Source organism: Emys orbicularis, chromosome 1 (genome assembly GCF_028017835.1).
Source record: "Emys orbicularis isolate rEmyOrb1 chromosome 1, rEmyOrb1.hap1, whole genome shotgun sequence".
NCBI lineage: Eukaryota > Metazoa > Chordata > Testudines > Emydidae > Emys > Emys orbicularis.
In genome coordinates, this window is record NC_088683.1 from 1620435 (window position 1) to 1645810 (window position 25376).

The 25376-nt window shown below is 50.3% G+C and overlaps 1 protein-coding gene across 1 annotated transcript; it reads right to left on the bottom strand.

Moving 5' to 3' along the window:
* Nucleotides 1–18361: 18361 nt before the first annotated feature.
* Nucleotides 18362–24548, bottom strand: LOC135872986 (N-acetyltransferase 8-like). The gene is made up of 2 exons (XM_065397443.1): nt 24481–24548; nt 18362–19055 (listed from the first exon to the last, which is right to left on the bottom strand). The coding sequence occupies exons 1-2, from the start codon at nt 24546–24548 to the stop codon at nt 18362–18364; spliced, it is 762 nt and encodes a 253-aa protein (XP_065253515.1).
* Nucleotides 24549–25376: the final 828 nt, after the last annotated feature.

Genomic DNA, 25376 nt, shown 5'->3' on the forward strand with positions numbered 1-25376 from the left:
TTATAACATGAGCTAAAGTTTATGTGGAGTGGGAAGGTTTGGAAAGTGATTTAACTGTGGGAATTATGTCCCACAGTTAAGTGGGAAGACACCCCGTCAGACATGTTAGTTGGAACGATTTTTTCCACAAGGTCAAGACTGTTGGCATGGTGACCTGCAGCAAGAAGGAGTATAGTGTAGGGTCCCCGGAGGGAAAGGGTAAAGTCTCAGCAGCTGCTGAAGGAATGGGGGTGGGTCTCTTTAATTCTCTGCAGAAGGGGGAAGGTGCATGCTTCCAGGCATGGGGGTGGTTGAGACCATCTCCTGCACTGCAGATGAAGGCAGCGTCTCCTCAGAGATGGAGGAGAGTGTATTGCCTGTCAGTGAGAAGGCTGTTCCAGCTGTTAGCTGCAAGCCTCTCACAGCTCACCCGGGGCAGACCCTGTTCCAGGGAGCACAGAGAGATGTGTCCCAGAGGGGAGCCCAGAGACGGGTGATGGAATCTTAGAAACCACTGAGGAGGTGGGTGCGGGTTCCATTGACTCTGCAGTGCAAAGAGGCAGCGTGCTCCCAAGTGTGAGACAGGCAAAGTCAGGCCTCTGCCCAACCGAAGGTGACGTGCCCTCAGGGTCTGGGGCAGGAGAAATATTGTCGGTGACTGAGGACGCTGGCCCAGTTGTTTGTTGTCAGGGATTTGCAGCTGAGCAAAAGGCAGACCCCATCCTAGAGAGCATAAGGAAATGTGTCCTGGAGGGAACTCCAGGAAGGGAAGGGGGGGAGACGTTTTTTGAAGAGGGTGGGAAGCTGTATAGGGAGGCTCCTGTGGGAAAGAACAAAGGCCCTGGGCAGCCCTATAACCAGTTGGTTGTACCCAGCCAGCATCGTGGGGAATTAATGCTTTTAGCACATGCTGGTCCTTCTGTTGGTCACTTTGGGATACAGAGAACTTATAACAGGCTAAAGAGAGATTTCTACTGGCCAGGAATACAGAATGATGTGAGAGATTATTGCAAGTCTTGTGTAGTTTGTCTAGGGAGGAAAAAACCTGTAGGACCCCAGACAGCGCCCTGGCGTCCTTTGCATGTGATACAGAAGGTGTATCCTGAAGGTAGCGATGGACATTGTGGGCCCTACTCAGCGTCCCACTCGGAGGGGGAACAGGTATATCTGAGTGGTGGTAGATTTTACCACCAGGTATCCTGGGGTAGTTGCTCTGTCTAACATTGAAGTCCAGACTGTGGCAAGAGCCCTTCTCACAATATTCAGCAGGGGGTGGGGGTTCCCTAAGGAGATTTTGTCTGATTGGAGGTCAAATTTCATGTCACACCTAGTCAATATGTATGGAAGCTATAGATTCATAGATTCATAGATTCTAGGACTGGAAGGGACCTCGAGAGGTCATCGAGTCCAGTCCTCTGCCCTCATGGCAGGACCAAATACTGTCTAGACCATCCCGGATAGACATTTATCTAACCTACTCTTAAATATTGCCAATGATGGAGATTCCACAACCTCCCTAGGCAATTTATTCCAGTGTTTAACCACCCTGACAGTCAGGAACTTTTTCCTAATGTCCAACCTAAACCTCCCTTGCTGCAGTTTAAGCCCATTGCTTCTCGTTCTATCCTTAGAGGCTAAGGTGAACAAGTTTTCTCCCTCCTCCTTAGGACACCCTTTTAGATACCTGAAAACTGCTATCATGTCCCCTCTCAGTCTTCTTTTTTCCAAAGTAAACAAACCCAATTCTTTCAGCCTAGGTCATGTTCTCTAGGCCTTTAATCATTCTTGTTGCTCTTCTCTGGACCCTCTCCAATTTCTCCACATCTTTCTTGAAATGCCGTGCCCAGAACTGGACACAATACTCCAGTTGAGGCCTAACCAGCGCAGAGTAGAGCGGAAGAATGACTTCTCGTGTCTTGCTCACAACACACCTGTTAATACATCCCAGAATCATGTTTGCTTTTTTTGCAACAGCATCACACTGTTGACTCATATTTAGCTTGTGGTCCACTATAATCCCTAGATCCCTTTCTGCCGTACTCCTTCCTAGACAGTCTCTTCCCATTCTGTATGTGTGAATTTGATTTTTCCTTCCTAAGTAGAGCACTTTGCATTTGTCTTTGTTAAACTTCATCCTGTTTACCTCAGACCATTTCTCCAATTTGTCCAGATCATTTTGAATTATGACCCTGTCCTCCAAAGCAGTTGCAATCCCTCCCAGTTTGGTATCATCTGCAAACTTAATAAGCGTACTTTCTATGCCAATATCTATGTCGTTAATGAAGATATTGAACAGAGCCGGTCCCAAAACAGACCCCTGCGGAACCCCACTTGTTATGCCTTTCCAGCAGGATTGGGAACAATTAATAACTACTCTCTGAGTACGGTTATCCAGCCAGTTATGCACCCACCTTATAGTAGCCCCATCTAAATTGTATTTGCCTAGTTTATCGATAAGAATATCATGCGAGACCGTATCAAATGCCTTACTAAAGTCTAGGTATACCACATCCACAGCTTCTCCCTTATCCACAAGACTCGTTATCCTATCAAAGAAAGCTATCAGATTGGTTTGACACGATTTGTTCTTTACAAATCCATGCTGGCTATTCCCTATCACCTTACCACCTTCCAAGTGTTTGCAGATGATTTCCTTAATTACTTGCTCCATTATCTTCCCTGGCACAGAAGTTAAACTAACTGGTCTGTAGTTTCCTGGGTTGTTTTTATTTCCCTTTTTATAGATGGGCACTATATTTGCCCTTTTCCAGGCTTCTGGAATCTCTCCCGTCTCCCATGATTTTCCAAAGAGAATAGCTAGAGGCTCAGATACCTCCTCTATTAGCTCCTTGAGTGTTCTAGGATGCATTTCATCAGGCCCTGGTGACTTGCAGGCATCTAACTTTTCTAAGTGATTTTTAACTTGTTCTTTTTTTATTTTATCTGCTAAACCTACCCCCTTCCCATTAGCATTCACTATGTTAGGCATTCCTTCAGACTTCTCGGTGAAGACTGAAACAAAGAAGTCATTAAGCATCTCTGCCATTTCCAAGTTTCCTGTTACTGTTTCTCCCTCCTCACTGAGCAGTGGACCTACCCTGTCTTTGGTCTTCCTCTTGCTTCTAATGTATTGATAAAAAGTCTTCTTGTTTCCCTTTATTCCTGTAGCTAGTTTGAGCTCATTTTGTGCCTTTGCCTTTCTAATCTTGCCCCTGCATTCCTGTGTTGTTTGCCTATATTCATCCTTTGTAATCTGTCCTAGTTTCCATTTTTTATACGACTCCTTTTTATTTTTTAGATCATGCAAGATCTCGTGGTTAAGCCAAGGTGGTCTTTTGCCACATTTTTTATCTTTCCTAACCAGCGGAATAGCTTGCTTTTGGGCCCTTAATAGTGTCCCTTTGAAAAACTGCCAACTCTCCTCAGTTGTTTTTCCCCTCAGTCTTGATTTCCATGGGACCTTACCTATCAGCTCTCTGAGCTTACCAAAATCCGCCTTCCTGAAATCCATTGTCTCTATTTTGCTGTACTCCCTTCTACCCTTCCTTAGAATTGCGAACTCTATGATTTCATGATCACTTTCACCCAAGCTGCCTTCTACTTTCAAATTCTCAACGAGTTCCTCCCTATTTGTTAAAATCAAATCTAGAACAGCTTCCCCCCAGTAGCTTTTTCAACCTTCTGAAATAAAAAGTTGTCTGCAATGCAGTCCAAGAACTTATTGGATAGTCTGTCCCCCGCTGTGTTATTTTCCCAACATATATCTGGATAGTTGAAGTCCCCCATCACCACCAGATCTTGGGCTTTGGATGATTTTGTTAGTGTAAGCAGAGTCAGGATGAGCTCTACCCTGACATCTGGAGGTGAATTATGGTGAGTGTGGAAAAGAACTCCAGGGGCTGATATTGTTTGCATAGGCACACCCACCCTCCTGGCATGAGACAACAGCAACTGAAAGTGGTTACTTTGGCTGGTGTGGGATCCCCAGTTTCTCTGTTATTGGGGCAGGAAGAATAAAGTTTTGTTACCCTGATTCTGTGAATCAAGGCCAGTGGAACTGTTGTATGACAGAAGGACTCACCATTAACTAAGTAGCACTTGCTTGACAACGGGCATGGGTTACAAAACCTAGTGAATTGAGAGAGGTTGGGGGCAGGTATTTGTATCTGGTGGTATGGGCCCCTTTTGTAAGCCTGAAACACCAATTGCATCTTCTCCACTGTTGAATGTCAGAGCTAACTTTCAGAGGGGTAGCCGTGTTAGTCTGAATCTGTAAAAAGCAACAGAGGGTCCTGTGGCACCTTTAAGACTAACAGAAAGTATTGGGAGCATAAGCTTTTGTGGGTAAGAACCTCACTTCTTCAGATGCAAGTAATGGAAATCTCCAGAGGCAGGTATAAATCAGTATGGAGATAACGAGGTTAGTTCAGTCAGGGAGGGTGAGGTGCTCTGCTAGCAGTTGAGGTGTGAACACCAAGGGAGGAGAAACTGCTTCTGTAGTTGGATAGCCATTCACAGTCTTTGTTTAATCCTGATCTGATGGTGTCAAATTTGCAAATGAACTGGAGCTCAGCAGTTTCTCTTTGGAGTCTGGTCCTGAAGTTTTTTTGCTGTAAGATGGCTACCTTTACATCTGCTATTGTGTATCCAGGGAGGTGGAAGTGTTCTCCTACAGGTTTTTGTATTTTGCCATTCCTGATATCTGACTTGTGTCCATTTATCCTCTTGCGTAGTGACTGTCCAGTTTGGCCAATGTACATAGCAGAGGGGCATTGCTGGCACATGATGGCATATATAACATTGGTGGACATGCAGGTGAATGAGCCGGTGATGTTGTAGCTGATCTGGTTAGGTCCTGTGATAGTGTTGCTGGTGTAGATATGTGGGCAGAGTTGGCATCGAGGTTTGTTGCATGGGTTGGTTCCTGAGTTAGAGTTGTTATGGTGCGGTGCGTGGTTGCTGGTGAGAATATGCTTAAGGTTGGCGGGTTGTCTGTGAGCGAGGACTGGCCTGCCTCTCAAGGTCTGTGAAAGTGAGGGATCATTGTCCAGGATGGGTTGTAGATCACTGATGATGCGTTGGAGAGGTTTAAGCTGAGGACTGTAGGAGATGGCCAGTGGAGTTCTGTTCATTTCTTTTTTGGGCCTGTCTTGTAGCAGGAGGCTTCTGGGTACACGTCTGGCTCTGTTGATTTGTTTCTTTATTTCCTTGTGTGGGTATCGTAGTTTTGAGAATGCTTGGTGAAGATCTTGTAGGTGTTGGTCTCTGTCTGAGGGGTTGGAGCAGATGCGATTGTACCTCAGTGCTTGGCTGTAGACGATGGATCGTGTGGTGTGTCTGGGGTGGAAGCTGGAGGCATGAAGGTAGGTGTAGCGGTCGGTGGGTTTTCGGTATAGGGTGGTGTTAACGTGGCCATCGCTTATTTGTACGGTGGTGTCTAGGAAGTGGACCTCCCGTGTAGATTGGTCCAGGCTGAGGTTGATGGTGGGGTGGAAGCTATTGAAATCATGGTGGAATTCTTCCAGGGTCTCCTTCCCATGGGTCCAGATGATGAAGATGTCATCAATGTAGCGTAGGTAGAGAAGGGGCGTGAGTGGACGAGAGCTGAGGAAGCGTTGTTCCAGGTCAGCCATAAAAATGTTGGCATATTGTGGGGCCATGTGGGTGCCCATAGCAGTGCCACTGGTCTGGAGGTATATATTGTCACCAAATTTGAAATAATTGTGCGTGAGGATAAAGTCACAGAGCTCAGCAATAAGTTGTGCTGTGTAATCATCAGGGATACTGTTCCTGACGGCTTGTATTCCATCTGTGTGTGGGATGTTTGTGTAGAGAGCCTCTACATCCATGGTGGCTAGGATGGTGTTTTCTGGGAGGTCACCAATGCATTGTAGTTTTCTCAGGAAATCTGTGGTGTCACGGAGATAGCTGGGAGTGCTGGTGGCGTAGGGTCTGAGTAGGGAGTCCACATATCCAGACAGTCCTTCAGTGAGAGTGACAATGCCCGAGATGATGGGGCGTCCAGGATTTCCAGGTTTGTGGATCTTGGGTAGTAGATAGAATAACCCCGGTCGGGGCTCTAAGGGTATGTTGATTTGTTCCTGTGTTAGTGTAGGGAGTGTCCTGAGTAGATGGTGCAGTTTCTTAGTGTATTCCTCAGTGGGATCTGAGGAAAGTGGCCTGTAGAATTTGGTATTGGAGAGTTGTCTGGCAGCCTCCTTCTGGTAGTCAGACCTGTTCATGATGACAACAGCACCCCCTTTATCAGCCTCTTTGATGATAATGTCAGGGTGGTTTCTGAGGCTGTGGATGGCATTGCGTTCTGCATGACTTAGGTTATGAGGCAAGCGATGTTGTTTTTCCACAATTTCTGCCTGTGCACGTCGGCGGAAGCATTCTATGTATAGGTCCAGACTGTCATTTCGACCCTCAGGAGGAGTCCATGTGGAGTTCTTCTTCCTGTGTTGTTGGTGGGAGGGTATCTGTGTATCAGTGCGCTGTTCAGTGTTATCTTGAAAGTATTCTTTGAGTCGGAGGCGGCGAAAGTAGGCTTCCAGATCACCGCAGAACTGTATCATGTTCGTGGGGGTGCTGGGGCAAAAAGAGAGTCCCCGAGATAGGACAGACTCTTCTGCTGGGTTGAGTGTGTAGCTGGATAAATTGACAATATTGCTGGGTGGGTTAGGGGTACCCCTGTTGTGGCCCCATGTGGCAGGTAAGATTTTAGACAGCTTACGGTCCTTTTTCCTTTGTAGAGAGGTGAAGTGTGTAATGTAGATCTCCTGTCTTATTTTAGTAAAGTCCATTTGTGTGGAGGGTTGGTTATTTATGAAAGTCTCCAGGTTGGAGAGCTCTTTCTTGATGTTTTTCTGTTTGCTGTATAGGATGCTGATTAGGTGGTTCCTCAGTTTCTTTGATAGTGTATGGCATAATCTCTCACTGTGGTCTGTGCAGTATGTAGATAGCAATGGATTTTTCACCTTCAGTCCATTTGGTATGATGTCCATCCGTTTGCATTTGGAAAGGAAGATGATATCTGTCTGTATTTGTGCAAGTTTCTTCATGAGGTTGATAGATTTCCATTCCATACGGCTAAATGCAGTGCCTTGCATGGTGTCAAGTATCAGAGGGGTAGCTGTGTTAGTCTGAATCTGTAAAAAGCAACAGAGGGTCCTGTGGCACCTTTAAGACTAACAGAAGTATTGGGAGCATAAGCTTTCGTGGGTAAGAACCTCACTTCTTCAGATGCAAGTAATGGAAATCTCCAGAGGCAGGTATAAATCAGTATGGAGATAACGAGGTTAGTTCAATCAGGGAGGGTGAGGTGCTCTGCTAGCAGTTGAGGTGTGAACACCAAGGGAGGAGAAACTGCTTCTGTAGTTGGATAGCCATTCACAGTCTTTGTTTAATCCTGATCTGATGGTGTCAAATTTGCAAATGAACTGGAGCTCAGCAGTTTCTCTTTGGAGTCTGGTCCTGAAGTTTTTTTGCTGTAAGATGGCTACCTTTACATCTGCTATTGTGTGTCCAGGGAGGTTGAAGTGTTCTCCTACAGATTTTTGTATATTGCCATTCCTGATATCTGACTTGTGTCCATTTATCCTCTTGCGTAGTGACTGTCCAGTTTGGCCAATGTACATAGCAGAGGGGCATTGCTGGCATATGATGGCATATATAACATTGGTGGACATGCAGGTGAATGAGCCGGTGATGTTGTAGCTGATCTGGTTAGGTCCTGTGATGGTGTTGCTGGTGTAGATATGTGGGCAGAGTTGGCATCGAGGTTTGTTGCATGGGTTGGTTCGTGAGTTAGAGTTGTTATGCTGCGGTGCGTGGTTGCTGGTGAGAATATGCTTAAGATCAGCTACAACATCACCGGCTCATTCACCTGCATGTCCACCAATGTTATATATGCGATCATATGCCAGCAATGCCCCTCTGCTATGTATGGGAACCCCAGCGCACTGCGGGAGCTCTGTGCCCAGCCCCTGGAGTGTTGCTAACGCAAACAGCCCCGGCCCAGCGTCCTGCCCACCGACCGACAGCCAGGTACGGACCAGCACCACGGCCCCGTGTCAATAGGGCCCAACACGCCACCCATTGTACCTGCCAGCGGAGCTGGGCCCGAGGAGACGGGCGCCCAGCCTGGGCCTGGCTTCTGCTGCCAGGTGGCAGCTTCCGAGGCCTGGGGAAGGGGGGGCTGGACCGGGCTGGTGCAGCATCACCGGCAGGAGAGGGCTCCGCTGCTGAGCTAGTAGGAGAAATAGGATGTGCCAGGAAAGGGGGGTCCTGACTCCTTGGGCTCTTGGCTTCTCTCCTCCCTGGCCTGGGCAGCGCCTCTGGCAGTGCTAATGCCGTCATTATCCTTCTGGATTCTTCCCACTCCCAGCAGCAGCCCCAGGGCTGGGGGCTGGAGGAGGCAGGGGGTTAGGCCATTTTCCACTGCATGCATCTGATGAAGTGGGTTTCTAGCCCACGAAAGCTTATGCCCAAATAAGTTTGTTAGTCTCTAAGGTGCCGCAAGGACTCCTCGTGGTTTTTGCTGATACAGACAAACACGGCTACCACTCTAGGCATTTTGTATTATCTGCAAATTTTGCCACCTCACTGTTTACCCCTTTTTCCAGATCATTTATAAATATGTTGAATAGGACTGGGCCCAGTACAGACCCCTGGGGGACACCACTATTTACCTCTCTCCATTCTGAAAACTGACCATTTATTCCTACCCTTTGTTTCCTATCTTTTAACCAGTTACCAGTCCATGAGAGCACCTTCCCTCTTATCCCATGGCAGGTTACTTTGCGTAAGAGCCTTTGGTGAGGGACCTTGTCAAAGGCCTTCTGAACATCTAAGTACACAATATCCACTGGATCCCCTTTTTCCACATGCTTGTTGAGCCCCTCAATGAATTCTAGTAGATTGGTGAGGCATGATTTCCCTTTAATAATAGCATCTCTGTCCTCACACCCCGTTGTAGGCAAGGCAGGGCTGCTTGCCCCAGCACAGTCAGGGACTGAGGCACAGAGCGGCTAAGTGACTGGCCCAAGAGCACCCAGGCAGGCTGTGGCGGAGCAGGGCATAGCACCGGCGTCGCCCCAATCCGAAGCTAGCACCGTAACCACTGCACCACCCAGCCTTGCGCTGGGCAGGATTCAAACCAGGCATTCCTCCCGCTGCGGGGTCTGCTCTCCATCAGCCCCTGGGGCCCGGCTCAGCTGCTGCAGGAGTCCCTGCCCTGGGATTGGCTGGGGGGGAGCTAATGCCGCAGAATCCTGGCTGCTGGCTGATGACAACAGTGCAGGGCTTTCCCCCTGGGCGGCACCACCCAGAAGGACCCCAATGGATTGGCACCTCCCAGCCCCTGTGTGCTGTGGGGCCGGCGCTCGGGGGGCGCTGCATGGTGCTGGCATACCAGGCCATTGGGGTCACGCCGCTCTGGGATACCCATAGCTCCGGCTAGCCGCACACGTCCAGTCTCAGCTGCCCTCCCCTGGGTACGTACCCAGCCAGCCAGCCTGAGCTACTGCAGCCACACGGCTACTTTTAGCCCACCTGCTCAAATCAGAGCTCGCACGTCTCCGTCGACTGCCTGGGAACCAGCCGCCCAGCTGTGCCCTTAGCGCCGAGGACACGAATCCCCAGACAGAGCTGTGTGCTCTGGCCAAGCGAGGCGATCACACCCTCGCTCGTCTCCTGCCACGGCTGCTGCTGCAATCGAGACACCTCGCGCTGCCTGGACACGGGTGAGCGAGCGGGGCTGTCGGGGAAGTGCCGAGGACTCTGGGCTGCGAGGAGCAAGAGCAAGTGAGCATGTGCACCCAGGGCTGCCACATGCCCGGCCCACACGGGGCAGCAAAGAGAGGTCAATCTGGATACGGTCCAGCTCCGAAAGGACATTGCAGAACTAGCAGGTTTAGAGGAGGGCAATGGGGATGAACAAGGGCCTGGAAAAAACTCTCCCATGAAGAGATCAACGAGCCTGGGCTTGTTCACTCTTATCCATCTCCTCTCTAAGGTGACGTGCTCAACATGAATAAAAGAACGAATGGGCTACAGAACGAAGATCCAGCGCTTCTGTTCTCCTTGTCTCAGGATACACCAACAAGGGGACCAATGAATGGGAAAGTGGGACATTGTAAACCTAGCAAAGGAATTGCCTTTTCCACACGACACATAGCCAGCCTGTGGAACTCACTGCTACTGGATGTTGTGGGGGGTGAAGAAATTGGCAATATTCAAGGATTGGACATTTCTGTGGACGACAGGAATGAGACACGAACCTGTCAAAGAAGAGTGGGTGAAAATTCAAATGAACCTTCATGGAGGTTTCCTTGCCAGGGTCGCCTGGTTCTTTAGGGGTCAGGGGTCAACTAGGAACCACTGAGCAAATGGGGGTGAGTCTGATCCCGGATGGCTCAGCTCCAGGGGTGAAGTTCAGATCCTGGGGACCCAGGTGGCTGTGGGGAAGGGGGAGCCCCTGGGGGAACAATAATCCCAAGACAGCACAAGAACAGTGTCACGCACGTGAGACTTTTCCTCCAAGCTCAGTTTATTTTTTAACCCAAAAGGTAAAAAAGTAGCAACTTGCTGGGAGTTGTGGGGAAGTAGAGGAGGGGGGCCTTCTTTTTGATAGCCAGAGCTTTGAATCTGAAGGCCCCAAAATAAACCCTCCAACAGAGATCTGTTATGCTGATGGCCTTTGCACAGAGTAGGGCAGGCCTAAAGCTTAAACTAGACTAAACTGCACAGTTTTCTGCCAAACTCGGTCAAGGGTCGTGTCCAGAGGAGGGAATGGGAGAATAAACCCCGCCCCCCCTGCAGCAGTACTAATGAAATATGTTCATAACTGATGAAATATAATAACTGCAAGGCTACGGAAATATAACGCAAGTTGCTTGACATTAAGAAACTGTTTTTGCAGAGAGTTAATCATCCTTGCTGCTATAACTATTTGCAACCTTTTCCATAGTCCAGCTATCTGCAAACTAGCCCCCCCCTTAAGCCTTTGCTGAAATCCCCCGGAAAATGACATAGTCCGAATCTTGAGAAATGTACCCGAGCTAGGGCCGAGCACCACCCCTGCGGAAACCACCAAGCGCCCCTCTACCCAAACAAACACCCACTCCTCGGAAATTAAGTCAGAGGGTAGGGAGGGGGTGAGAAGATTGACCCCAACCCCTGCTTCCTAGCTCGTGATCAGCTCATGCTCAACCCTTACCCAGCTTGTGATTTGTCCCCAGAGCTCGTGTTCAACCCCTGTTCAGCTTGTGATTTTCCCCCAATGATTTAATGCATGACGTATTGTTTGTACCCTGCTTGTGGTTTAATGGAATAAAAGCAGCCTGCGAGCTGTTGCCCGGTGTGCCAGTTTGAAAAACTGCACCCCAACGCGTTGGTATGTATTGCAATAAAGGCCTCAGGCTCTGAGTCTGTGAACTAAAATCACTGCGTGGGTGATTCTTTCCACGACAATTTGGGGGCTCGTCCGGGATCACTCGACGTCCCGCCGGACCGGAGGACCGTGGACCGCTCCCACACCTATCCCAGGCGCCAAGTAAGAGACCCTTGTCTCTATTTGGGATTCGGTGAGGAGCTGCCCATAGGCTCTAGGTTCAGGTGGGAACGCGCTGTGATCCGAACCTTTTAAGGTTAGACTCATTTGCCTGACGCCTGTTCGTTTTGTGTGTGTCCGTTCTGTAACTTGTCTGTTTAAATTCTTGCATCATGCTGCGCTCTCTCTATCATTGTTTCCTTAGGCTATAAGCTGGGGGGGGGCGTAGGTGACTGTCTGTTTTGTGGTGTGTACACGAGGTCTTAGACCCAACGGTTTCCTTGGAACAGCCTCGGTAAAATTACTGGGACATCCGTCTGGCAGTTAAACACTTTTAGAGTGCCAGCCCAGAATAAAAACAAGTTTTGGATGACAGGAGATTATTCAGGCAGGAACAGAGGCTGAATAGGCTGGGTGATCTCTCTGGGACATAAAGGAAACCACCACTGACTCAAGAACTGAGTGGCCCGAGGACTAAAGGTAAACAACTGAGAGGGTTTCTAATCTTAATAAGAACAAGAAGTACGCCAAACTCCTATGCTTTGCCTTTTTAAGCTTTCTATATTGTTGCTTGCTTAGCTTTGTGGCCATATCCCTCTGGGCAGTGGTGATCTCAGAGGGAGGTGAAAATCAGGCTGCTGGAGCACCCCGGGAAAGTGGACCCCATAGTGAGTAGGGGACAAAAGCCACTCCCTGGAACCCACTATGGGCGGGGTAAGGGACCGAGAATCGGAGACCCCCGCTGGCTGGGTGGGCCTAGGACAGGGCACCCTGGAACCTACTGTGGGTGGGGCAAGGGACTGGGAAAACCAGAGACCCCCATTGCGCATGTAGGGCTAGAACAGGGAATCCTGGAGCAGCCGAAGGGGCCAAAGGACTCCCACCAGCAATAGGCTGTGTGGACTGGTGAGACCTGCGGCCCGGGGATTGGCAGGACTCCCACTAGTATTAGGCTGGTGGCTGGGTAGGACTGTTATAGCAAAGATCCCGGTTTAGGTGTGGTGTGATTGTAGGTCGTAAGGTGACTCCGGGACCGGCTGCGGGCGGGGTAAGGGACCGTGAATCGGAGACCCCCGCTCTAGTAGGTCCCCACCCTTTTCTACCCGTTAAGTGACCATTGTGTCCCTTCTCACTCGGAGAGAGAGAAGGCCCCGGGAAACCGTCCACGTACTCCTAGGCAGTGGAGCAACCCATCCCATTCTCTTGAAGGCGGGCCGGTGCTCTCTGCTGGGGGAGGGGTGTACGGGGACCACCTCCTTGCTTGGAGAGCGGGGAGGCCCCAAGGAATCCGTCCGCGTACTCCTAGGCAGCAGAGTATCCCATCCCGTTCTCTTGAAGGCGGGCCGGTGCTCTCTACTGGGGGAGAGGTGTACGGTGACCAAAGCTTTCCTAAATTTTGTGTGGTTGGCCTACGACCAAAACCCTTCCCCAAATCTTCCTCTGGAGCATGGACTCGCGTATGGAGTGAGCTCCAGCCCCTGGAAAATCGTTTGCTAAAACCTGGGGCAATCGGGCATCCTACCCCGTTCCTCTCAAGGGCGGATTGGTAACTCGTTGCCGAACAGGGTGCATGCGAGGACCTCCCTTATAGATCCTCCCCATTGGTGTGTGAATGTTGGGGAAGACGGCCCCGCCCGAAAATGTGGGGGCCTGGGAAGTCGGCCTCGCCTAAATGTGGAGGCCTGGGAAATTGGTCTCGCCTAAATGAGGAGGCCTGCGCTTACTGCAGTATTTAGTGTTGTTTAACTATTCTTCAAGCATAATAGCAAGTGTTTTAGTGTTGTTGTGTTGTTTAACCACTCTTTAAGTATAATAGTAATTGCTTTGTTAAATAATTAATCCTCTTCTACGGGGAGGGTTGGTAAAAACAGCCCACCCTCCCTGCTGAATTGATAGTAAAACAATGCCTGTGCCCATAAGAAAAAAGGATTGGGCCCAAACCGGCAGGCAACTGCAGTTTGAGGAAGTTAAGAGGGGGGGGGTTGAGGGGATAATTCTGTAGTTGCTGGTGGAAATTAAGTAATTGCAGGGTTGGCTTCTTGCTTTTTTCCTTTCATAATAGTAATTGCTTAAATAATGATGTGACGTTGTGCAGTCTATATGATTTTATAAAAACTTAATAATAAGTCAATATAATGTAACTGGAATAGTTTTAGAAAAAATATGGTAATAAGTAAATATAACGTGACTGGGATACGCTTTATGCAAAAGGTCTCTTGTAAGGTATCATTACAGAGCTTATAATCTACTAAGTATAGTCATCTGATTTGTACCACTCTTGTATCTAAAACTAGAAATATAAAATGTATCTCTCTATCAGTGTTATAGAGGGCAAACAATTTATGAGTTTGCCCTGCATGGGCTTGTGCAGGGTAAAACGGATTTATTTGGGTTTAGATCCCATTGGGATTTGGGCATCTGAGTGCTAGAGACAAGCACACTACTGTGAGCTGTTTTCAGGTAAACTTGCAGCTTTGGGACAAGTGATTCAGACCCTGGGTCTGTGTTAGAGCAGACTGAAGTGTCTGGCTCAGCAAGACAGGGTGCTGGAGTCCTGAGCTGGCAGGGAAAGCAGGAGCAGAAGTAGTCTTGGTACATTGGGTGGCAGCTCCCAAGGGGGGGTTTCTGTAATCCAACCCGTCACAAATGGCATAAGCGGTAAAACTATGAATAAATGTTAAAAAAAAAAAAAAAGAAATTCTTGGTTTCTTTGCAGCCATTCCTTTGGGAGTGTCTGTAAGTAATCCAGGCAAAAGGTTATTAAGGTAAAATCATTTGACTATATAAAAAAGTTAGTTAAATTTGTTAAGAAACGCTCCTGGTGTGTATAATTTTTTGTTTATAAGTTTAAGATGTTTTCTAGTGTTGTTTAATTTTGGTATTTAGCATTTGATCCTTAAAGTAACTTAATGCTTTACAAAATTTAAAGTGTTTAAAATAAAGACCAAAGTTGTGGCTGCAGCAAAATAGTCAAAGCCAAAAGAATAAAATAATTTTAAATCTGTTTTGGTAACAAATAGCAGGTAAAGGCTAATATCAACTAAAAAGCCACAAATAGAAATCTTGAAGTGTTGCTGGGTACACCTTGTACCCTGATCACCTTTGGCACTCCCTGGACGGTTGCGCCTCAGGTGCTCTGGCCCTATTTGCTCGCGTGCATCACCGGATGACTGTGCACCGTTGATTGCTGCAGTTAAGTAAAACTTTTCCTCTGTGGCCCAGCACTACTGCCAGCGATGTGATGATTGGGCAGGCAGCACTTTTCCCTCTTTGGAAACTCTTTCTAAATATTTGAATTAATTTAATATCAAATGTTTGGATAATATAATTGTAAGTTTGCAAGAAGGGCAAATGCAGGATTTTGGATGAAGGTTTTACAACAGTTTTGCATTGGTAAAATATGTCATGCGAGGGCTGTTATGAGGCTTTTGCTTAAGAATTTTGTATCACAACCTGGCATATCTGAGCTAATTATAAAAGAGCTGTGTGCAGCTTCACAGATCCAGTATGTGTGCGGCTTCACAGATCCAGTATGTGTGCAGCTTCACAGATCCAGTATGTGTGCGGCTTCACAGATCCAGTATGTGTGCAGCTTCACAGATCCAGTATGTGTGCGGCTTCACAGATCCAGTATGTGTGCAGCTTCACAGACCCAGTATGGCCAAATGCCCTTTAAAGGCCACTCCCAATCAGAGGACCAAATTTAGCCCTCATAAAATTTTTTACCAGGGCACCCAATGCAGCTACCGACGGTGCCCTGCTGGCCTAGCTCAAATAAACAGTCATTTAATAAATTACACAATAGTCAGGCACTAACGAAATGTGTTAGGTCTTTTTATATACAGCAGTCCTGCCACTCGCTGAAACCAGAGACTGGGTCTGCATAAGGGTCCATCAGCAAAGAACTGCCCTGGCCCCATGCTGAGGGACTCTTGTCCGCTGACAAATCCATTAAGCCTTCGGACCTTGTTAGGAAAACAACTTTTCCACCTGAGGCCACAATAAAGCCTCCAACCAAGCAAGGTGATTGTGCTGGTAACCCCTCCCTTGCAGCCTCATTGCCGGACAGCTAAGTGAACTGAGACTACGAAATCTTGAAGAATAGCTTGCGGAAGCTGCCAAAACTACCTGAAAATGAAACTTTTAATATTTCTCAGCCTCTCCTCCTTAACGAACTTGGGGTGGGGAGGGAAAAAGTAATCTTGGCCAATCAGTAGCCTCCGGTTTGGCCTGTGTCGTATTGCAGTGTATTCAAGCTCTATATGGTTGCCCATTGTTGTAGTCCCCGCTCCCCAGCTACTCCCCCTCGTATCTTCTCCAATTCCCATACAAATCTGTCTGGCCGTAGCCTCAAAAAAAAAATTCAAGTCTCGGAACAACAAATGTGGTATAGCACATCCTACCGGTGGAATTGTTGTTTACAGTGGTGAATTGTGCTAAATGCTACTATAAGAACCACCACTTTCTCATTTCCCTCTCTGCTTTCCAAATAACTACCCAGTACCCTGATTGTTCTCAGAGAGCGGCCATTCAACTGGCCCAGCTTGTGCAGTGGGAAAGTTTTTATTGGGGAAGGGGAGGCGTAGTAGAAGAAATCTTACATGGCCTAACTAGAATAGCCGCTATTTAAACAATAGACAAAGCCCAAGACCATAAAAAACGCCTGGAAAATTTGAAAAAAGCATCAGGCCTCCTTACTGAGGCAGGGTTAACTAAACACCCTTGCCTTAGCAGGAAAGGACACTGTCTGGGATTCAGCTTGTAGTCAAATGCAGGATTTCTTTAACGGTCCCTTAGGAAAAAAAAATGCAAACCAATGTTTTAAATCAGTGGTGGCCTGAAACCCTTACCACTACTGTGGGAGTGCCACCCAAGCTGTGGAAGTGGAAAAATACGTGAACATTGTCAAAATAAAGCTGTGACTCTGTTGCATGTACCTTCCAAGCTTCGGAACCGGTAAATGGCACCTGGGCTCCAGTGCACTTACTTGTGCCAAAACCCTGGGCGAATTGTCTATGGGACTGGGTTATCCACTGGCAGGTATGGGAAGTTAAACCACCCCATAAACCTAGCCGTTTCATCACCACTCCCTCTGATTTCGCTGCTCAACATATCTGGGTGGGTATCGGAACCTTGTGGTCATTATGGCCCTTGGAACCCCCACAGCTATTTTGCCTCCGCAAATTGCATCCTGAAGAAGTGGTTAACGTTTTGATTTGGCATGTTGGGAAGGGGAAGCGATAGGTAAAAATCCAAAGGGAAAATTACTATTTAGTAAGAGCCGGGGATGTGCCCTGCCATCGGACCCCCACATCCCTATCCCCTTTCACCTTAACTTAACCGCTGCACAAGGAAGCCGCTTTATTGTATGGCCTGCTAATCCTCAGGTTTATGTAACCCTCCATCCAAGTGTTCCTTTTACATTTGATTGGACTTCCCCTATCCCTAACCACTTCCTAAACCTCACTCAACAGGTTTCACTCAACTAAAACAACAAAGAGGCCAAAGCCTTCCAAACTGCTTATCGAGTACATACCTTATGCTTCTCCCACAACATTGCGTGCTTTGCCTCTAAGGAAATCGCCCAAGTTACACCCAGTTGGCTAACCTCTTCTACTCTTCACATTCTATTTTAGATTGTTTTAGCAATTTGTTGCGGATTAATGTTGGCTGTTGGTTGTTGTCTATGTAAATTTTGCCATTTGCCCCGGCTCCCGGTTCAGCCCCGACCACCACCGGAAGCCCTTTATTTTCCACCCCACACTGTATTGTCCCTCAAATCTGGAAATCGACCACCTTAGTGTCATTTCTAAATCCAAATACTGTCCTATGGCCCCTTTGTTTAATAATAGTAGTGATGCCTATAGGGCATCAGAGGAGGGAAATTGTGGGGAAATAGAGGAGGGGGGCCTTCTTTTTGATAGCCAGAGCTTTGAATCTGAAGGCCCCAAAATAAACCCTCCAACAGAGATCTGTTATGCTGATGGCCTTTGCACAGAGTAGGGCAGGCCTAAAGCTTAAACTAGACTAAACTGCACAGTTTTCTGCCAAACTCGGTCAAGGGTCGTGTCCAGAGGAGGGAATGGGAGAATAAACCCCGCCCCCCCTGCAGCAGTACTAATGAAATATGTTCATAACTGATGAAATATAATAACTGCAAGGCTACGGAAATATAACGCAAGTTGCTTGACATTAAGAAATTGTTTTTGCAGAGAGTTAATCATCCTTGCTGCTATAACTATTTGCAACCTTTTCCATAGTCCAGCTATCTGCAAACTAGCCCCCCCCTTAAGCCTTTGCTGAAATCCCCCGGAAAATGACATAGTCCGAGTCTTGAGAAATGTACCCGAGCTAGGGCCGAGCACCACCCCTGCGGAAACCACCAAGCGCCCCTCTACCCAAACAAACACCCACTCCTCGGAAATTAAGTCAGAGGGTAGGGAGGGGGGTGAGAAGATTGACCCCAACCCCTGCTTCCTAGCTCGTGATCAGCTCATGCTCAACCCTTACCCAGCTTGTGATTTGTCCCCAGAGCTCGTGTTCAACCCCTGCTCAGCTTGCCCCCAATGATTTAATGCATGACGTATTGTTTGTACCCTGCTTGTGGTTTAATGGAATAAAAGTAGCCTGCGAGCTGTTGCCCGGTGTGCCAGTTTGAAAAACTGCACCCCAACGCGTTGGTATGTATTGCAATAAAGGCCTCGGGCTCTGAGTCTGTGAACTAAAATCACTGTGTGGGTGATTCTTTCCACGACAGAGTTAATTAACAAGCCAGGCAAAGCTCCCAGCGACTGAGCAGGCAGGGGAAGAATCACCACCCCTGAGCCTTCAGCGAGACCCTGGAACCTCGTATTGGTAATAGAAGACCGAGAACTGCAGGAAGCTGGCGAGGAGCGATGGGGACCTCACCAAGACCCTCCGGAAGCCCATGCTCTCGTACAGCTGCTGGGCCGAGTAGTGAACCATGGAGGTGGCCAGCACAACGGCACTGTTCCCGTGTTCCTGGGCGAAGCGGATGACCGTCCTGCAGAGCGCCCTGGTGATGCCCCGGCCCCGGTACTCCCTCCCCACGGACATGCGCTTCAGTTCCAGGGCGTGCCCCCTTTCCGAGGGGTCATCCGGTAAGACGGCCCCCACCATGCCCACCACTGCCCCCTCAGCCTCTGCCACCCAGAGACAAGAGTCTGCTGCCTCCAGGTAGATTCTCCGGATGTCCAGTAGGTCGTTGCAAAGAAACTGCTGGGCGTAATCGTTCCAGAGACACCGGATGCAAAACCAGGCCCCAGTGAGAGCGAGCAGGAGAGCCAGGAGGGAGACCAGGAGGGACCCGGAGGCCGCGAGCACCGCCAGGAACAGGCCCAGGAAGTGCAGCTGGGCCTGGGGATGCTTCAGCATGTGGATGTAGCCAGCAGGAGCGTACTCCATAATCCCACGTCCGAACATGGTGCGCACGGCCTCATAATCACTGTCCTCGTACTGCCGGATGTGGTACAGGGCCATGGGGCCGCTCAGCCCAGGCACACTAGGGCAGACAGAGTTTAAACCAGGGGAGCATGTTGGGACATTGCTGATCCATCGGCCACTTCCCACAGTGCCCCTGGCTTCTCGCTGTACTGGGCTCCCCCCCACCCTCACTGACTCCTGGCAAACACCTTCCACGCCTCCACCCACCGCCCTGCCATCTCATCACCCCCATTCCCAGCTACCTCAGCACCCACCCATCAGCCCTGCCCTGCAAGAGGAGCACCAGGAATGGGTGGGGGGATGGGGGGAGACAATCTCTCCCAGGGGCTCAGGATAGAGGGGCTGGGGGGCAGGGCAGGGGGCTTCACTAGGCAGATGCTGCCCCTTTAAACGCCAGCCCTAGCTGGCGACAGGCTGGCTGTGGAGGTTCCATGCCCCACGCTCCAAGCAGCTCCCCAGACTAACGGGCTGCGATCCCGTCTGGAAGGGGACGGCAGGTGTTTGTGGATCAGCCTCTCCCCTCCCCCAGATCCACACTCAGAGCAGCTCGCACTGCAGCGGTCCCGTCACCCTCGTCCCCTTGCCCAGCGCGGTACCTACCCAGCGGGAGAAGAGAGCTGCTCTGTATCCGGGGCCTTTGCCCCATGCTGCTGGGAACAAAAGACAATAACCATCAGCTGGGACCAAGCCCACAGGAAGCTCCTCGACTCCATGGGGCATTTCCTGGATTCCCTATTCCTCCTCTGCTCTTTCACCTTCTCCAGCAAGGAGCAGGGCAGGGGGCCCAGCCCTGGGACAGGAGGGGAAGCCTGGGCAGCAGGAGGGGTTGGGAGACCCCAGAGGGGGCAGGTGTCAGCTGGATAGAGAGGAACGAAGGGGTGGGAGGGAAGGGGTGGGAGCCCCGGTGCAGGCACACAGCTCGGGGATTGTTTTAAGGCACCAACGGCCATAAACCCCCTGCACGGCCATGTCGCCAGGCCCCCCGGAGCGTTCATCGGGCGGTTTGATTTGTCTCCCCCAGCCAGTGATCACAACGAACAGAAAAACATTCGGGAAATTCTCCCCAGCCTTGTCGTCAGAGTACGTGAGCCTAACCCAGCCCCCGCAGGAGGCCAGCAGCCATCCCAGACAGCTGCCGGGTGGTGGGTGGGGCACTGACCCGGGAGCCTGGCACTGCTGGTGATGGGGGCAGGCTGCTCAGTGCCTCCCTTTGCACACCTGGCCTTGCACACTTTGGTGCGAAGCTCTGTGGATCTAACACTTCCCTGGGGAGACCCCGGACGGCCTGACTCCCGGCCACGGGCTCTAACCACAGGCCCCTCGTGCTGCTCAGAAGCTCCCCTGCTCTGGGGCATGGTGAGCGACGGCTGCCCTCGGGGAAATGCTCCATGCCCGGCACAGGGGAGGGCCTGACGTGCGCCGGATCCCCTCGGTTCGGCCTGGCCCTTACACACCCAGGCACAGCGGGAAGCTCTGGAGAGGGAGCGCAGCAGTCAGTGCTCGCCCGCTCACCCCTGTTCTGCTGCCTGGCTGGGCAGGACGCCTGGGTTCTCTCCTCTGCTCTCAGAACACCCTGGGCACCAAAGCTCAGTGTAGCCGCGGCTTGGCCAGCCAGTCCCCAGGAACAGCCCCCACCTCCACGGCCCCTGCATGGGCTCTGCGGGCTGGCCAGCTCAGGGCCTTGGAAGCGGTTTCAGTTCCTGCTTTTGCAGCCAAGGAGGAAACGCTCCCAGCTGCAGCCAGGAGCAAAGCCTGTTCCTAGGGTGACCAGATGTCCCGATTTTATAGGGACAGTCCCGATTTTTGGGTCTTTTTCTTATATAGGCTCCTATTACCCCCCAACCTTGTCCCAAATTTTTCACACTTGCTGTCTGGTCATCCTACCTGTTGCTCTCCCGAGCAGCCCCTTAGCACAGGGGTGGGCAAACTTTTTGACCCAAGGGCCACATCAGGGTTGCGCAACTGTATGGAGGGCCGGGTAGGGAAGGCTGTGCCTCCCCAAACAGCCTGGCCCCCACCCCCTATCCGCCCCCTCCCACTTCCTGCCCCCTGACTGCCCCCCTCAGAACCCTCGATCTATCCAACCCCCCTGCTCCTTGTCCCCTCACTGTCCTGACCCCTATCCACACCCCCGCCCCCTGACAGCCCCCCCAGGACTCCCACCCCCATCCAACCGCTCTCCGGTCCTCATCTCCTGACCACCCCCTCCCGGGACGCCCCGTCCCAACTGCCCACTGGGATCCCACCCCCTTATCCAACCTCCCCCCCGCTCCCTGTCCCCTGACTGCCCTCTTGAACACTATTCACACCCCCCTCCCCTGACAGGCCCTGTGGGACTCCCACTCCCAACCCTCCCTGTTCCCCATCCCCTGACCACCCCCCCAGAACCTCGGCCCCATCCAACCACCCCCTTCTCCCTGACTGCCCCCGCCCGAACCTCTCCGCTCCCTTACCCACCCGAGAAGGAAACTCTCCCAGCTGCAGCCAAGAGCAAAGTCTGTTCCTCTCCTGAGCAGCCCCTTAGCACCATGGCACAGGGCCCCCCAGGCTAGCCATCATTCTGTGGCCATGCAAAACCCCAGGGTGCAGCGACACTCTGCAATACCCCCAACCCCCTCTCCCAGCTGCAGGACTCACCTGTGCACAGACCCCAGCCAGGCTAAAAGCCCCCCACTTCCAGCCAAGAGCTCCAGAGCAGTGGCGATGGAACCGCTAGGTCAGGGGTTCGCAACCTTTGGCACGCGGCTCACCAGGGTAAGCACCGGGCCGGTTTGTTTACCGGCCACATCCCCAGGTTCGGCTGATCGCGGCTCCCACTGGCCGTGGTTTGCCGTCCCAGGCCAATGGGGGTGGCGGGAAGCGGCAGCGAGCACGGCCCTCGGCCTGTGCTGCTTCCCGCTGCCCCCATTGGCCTGGAGTGGCGAACCTGCGGATGCGGCAGGTAAACAAACCGGCCTGGCCCGCCAGGGTGCTTACCCTGGTGAGCCGCGTGCCAAAGGTTGCCGACCTCTGCGCTAGGTGCACAGAGCCGAGATGTAGCCACCCTCCCCGGGAATCCAGGCAGCTGGCAGGGCCCAGGCTGCTTAAAGGGAAAGCAGGCTTTAGAGAGAGCCTGACGCAGGCAGCTCTGCCTGGGGGGACAGTGCGGGGTCTTTGCAACAGTTCAGCTTTCCCCCGACAGCCGCACTCGAGCAATAAGCTGCTCGCGCCCCCACGCACTCCAGAGCCCACCCCTCTAACTGCTTCCCTCCTTGCTGGCGGAAGCTCAAGCTGGTTCCTGGGCGTGGAAGCAGATTATAGCTGCGTCTCGTCGCCTTTGAATGGCACCAAAAGAGCTGCTCTGTGGCTGGGAGTCCCCATCTCTGTAAGGGGATCACAGCACGACCCACCCGCCAGCGGCCGAGGCACATTCCCTAGGGGTCAGGCCTAGGCCACTTCACGCAGCAGCTAACAGCCAGAAGCCAGGCTGTGTGGGCTAGTGGCTGGGGCAGTGGGCTAGCATGCAGGAGACTGGGGCTACCCCAGCTCTGCCCCTGACCTGCTGCGGGATGTCGGCTCAGTCCCTTCCCCTCCCTTGCGCGTGTTTCCCCTCGGACCTTTGCCTGGGGCTTCTCTCTGGACTGGGAGCTGCTGGGGGCAGAGCCTGTCTGGCTGCGTGTGTGCAGGACAATGGGGCGTCCAGGCGCTGCAGGGGTCACACACACCACGAATAGTGTCGGTTACAGGTGGAACCGGGGTGGGGGTGGGGGACGTGAGCAAACTGGAGCCACAGCCCTCCCCCCCCCAGTTTCTCTTGCCCAGATACGGGGGATGGGCACTCAGCAAATGGAAAGAACAATGGAACCTCCCCCGGGTTATTGGCATCCCACGTGAGCTCGCTGAAGGCCAGTTCGTGCGAAGCTCTGGTACCAGCTCTGCGCCGGAGAGACATCCCTGATGCTGCGGGTACTGCGGAGACACTCCAGGCTGCGCCAGGGCTATCTGTGGGGCACAGACATTTTATAGTGGGGGGCTGAAAGCCAGTGAAACTGTCCCCAAAGTTTTTACCTCGTGCCCCCCTTAGCCCTGTCCGTGCCCTGCCCCACCCCCGAGCTGAGGCTGGGAGCAGGGCAGTGTCTCCGGGAGAGGGGGGGGTGATGTTATAAGTGTAATATAATATCTCATTGAAAGATGACAGGGCCAGAAAGAGTTAATTAAACTGACCTGACCCATGGCCGAAGTTTAGAGACTTGTTAGGAACATATGTAAATGAACAGAGCTTTGAAATGCAGCCGGCATTGTTAGAGGTAGAAGGGTGGGTGTTTGCTCAGGGCTTGTGCTGTCAGCAAACAAGTCTTGTCTATTGCTATAGCTTTGATTCAAAGATCAAAAAAGGAATATTAACATTTAGGAAGACACTTGAGAGAAATAGTATTATTGTCTCTATGTCTCTTTGAAGGTTGTGGTAACCTGTATCTGAACTGTTTAATGGATAAATTACCCTGTGCTAATTGCCAGGATGTTTGGGAGAAGGAGAGTTAAGCCTATTGCTTTCTCAGGCCAAAAGGCTTCTGGAAATGTATAAAAACCCTGGGACACGATCCTGCTTCATCTCAGATCTGCTTTGGGTTTCAAGAGGGGGAGGCCTTCAGCCACAAGGATTGAGATCCCCAGTCACTGACTGGAGTCACCCTGAATATGGACATTGGACTATAACCTCTGGACTATTTCTAAAAGGACTTTTGGCAACTACAAGCTCATCTCTGCTATGCATCTGAACCTCAAGAAATGAATTCAAGTCTGTATGTATATTGATCTTTTAACCAGCACTCTCTCTTTTCTTTTTTAATAAATTTTAGCTTAGTTAATAAGAATTGGCTATTAGCGTGTATTTTGGGTAAGATCTAAGTTATAATTGGACCTGGGTGTGTCCAATTATATCCTTTGGGATTGGAAGAACCTTTTCTTTTATATGATGAGAAGATTTTCAGTAATCATCATCATATCTGACGTGTGTGTCTGGAGGGAGGCCTGAGGCTGGGCACTTTAAGGGAACTGCGTTGTTTGGACTTCTGAGTAACCAGTGAGGTAATACAGAGGCTGTTTTGTGCTGGCTTGGTAAATCTAAGTATTGGAATATCCACCAGCTTTTGGGGTTTGGCTGCCCCGTTTGGTTTGCAGTTCACCCTGATTGAGTGACCTCAGCTGGCTCCCACTGGCAGCACCGTCACAATGCCGTAGTCAGCAGGAGCCACAGAACCACATCAATTAAACTTTGGGTCAGAACCCCCCGCTATCCAAATTTGAATTTTGGTATTGAGAGTTTGGTTGGTTAAAGAGCAGTTGCAATGGGTGAGCAAAGAGCATATGAAAGCCTTGATAAAAAAAGCCCTGGAAGATTTGTGTTCAGAAAAGGGGGATAAGCTTTAGAAAGAAAGCTACAAATCAAGAACTGAGAGATCTGTTAATGGCCAGTGATCAGGAGGCAGGAGCACAGCCCTTACCTGAGGCTACAGAAGATGCAGAAAAAGTTAGAATGCAAATGGCAGCAAATAACCTGCAACTTGAGCATGAACAGAAACTAGCAGATCTTCGATTGCTGGAAAAGCAAAAAATAGCTGAATTAGAAAGAGAAGCTGATCAAAGAAAGAAGGAGGCTGATGAGAGAGAAGAAAGAGCTCGTAAGGGGCGTCTGGAGCTGCTGGCTGCTGAGGAGAAAGCTCACCAAATGCAACAGGACACGGTCAGACTTCAGCTCCACGTCAAAAAAGCAAGGGAAGAACAGCAGAAAGTGTATCCTCCTGAAAGTCCAGTTTATGTTGGTATGTTGTATAACGCTGAGCAATTGTCTGGGTGTAACGAAATGTACCCCAACACTGCCACCTTTATGTAAATGCCGTTACTGTGAGTTCAGTAGGTGACCCCATAAATTGTGCCAATACTATGTATGGGAGGGGTAATGAAAAATTCATAGAGAGTGTAAAAGTCAATGGTAAAAGCTGTTTAGGGCAAATTATGGCTTCTAACATCACTCTTGTTAAAGCAGATCTTGTCAAAGAGGAAGATTACTTACCAAATCAGAGTGTGAATGTTGATGTCCTCTATGAGTTTACTGTACGCGTGCCTTTAGCCAGAATCCACCTTGAATGGAATGGTACGAAGCATGAAGTTATATAGTTGGTGTAAGGAAGTTATTGCCTAAGGATCTTTTGATTGGGGAAGATGTTAAAGCTCTGTTCAGTCCAGGTAGCCAAATCACAGGAAAGGAATGATCTTAAACCTGTGTCTGTTAGGGCAATGATTTGCCTGGGGAGGGCGTCTCCAAATTGTTGTCTATGCAAGAGAGCTATTTGGCTATGAATGAAGTTTCTGAACGTCTGTCTAATGTCTCAGAAGCAAA

Bases quoted from the DNA above. Each gene is read 5' to 3' on its own strand.
- LOC135872986 (XM_065397443.1), bottom strand. From the start codon at position 24,548: ATGCTCAAGTTGCAGGTTATTTGCTGCCATTTGCATTCTAACTTTTTC. The intron at 19,056-24,480 runs GTAAGGGCTGTG...TGTCTGCCCTAG, and splicing joins TGCATCTTCTGTAGCCTCAG to TGTGCCTGGGCTGAGCGGCC.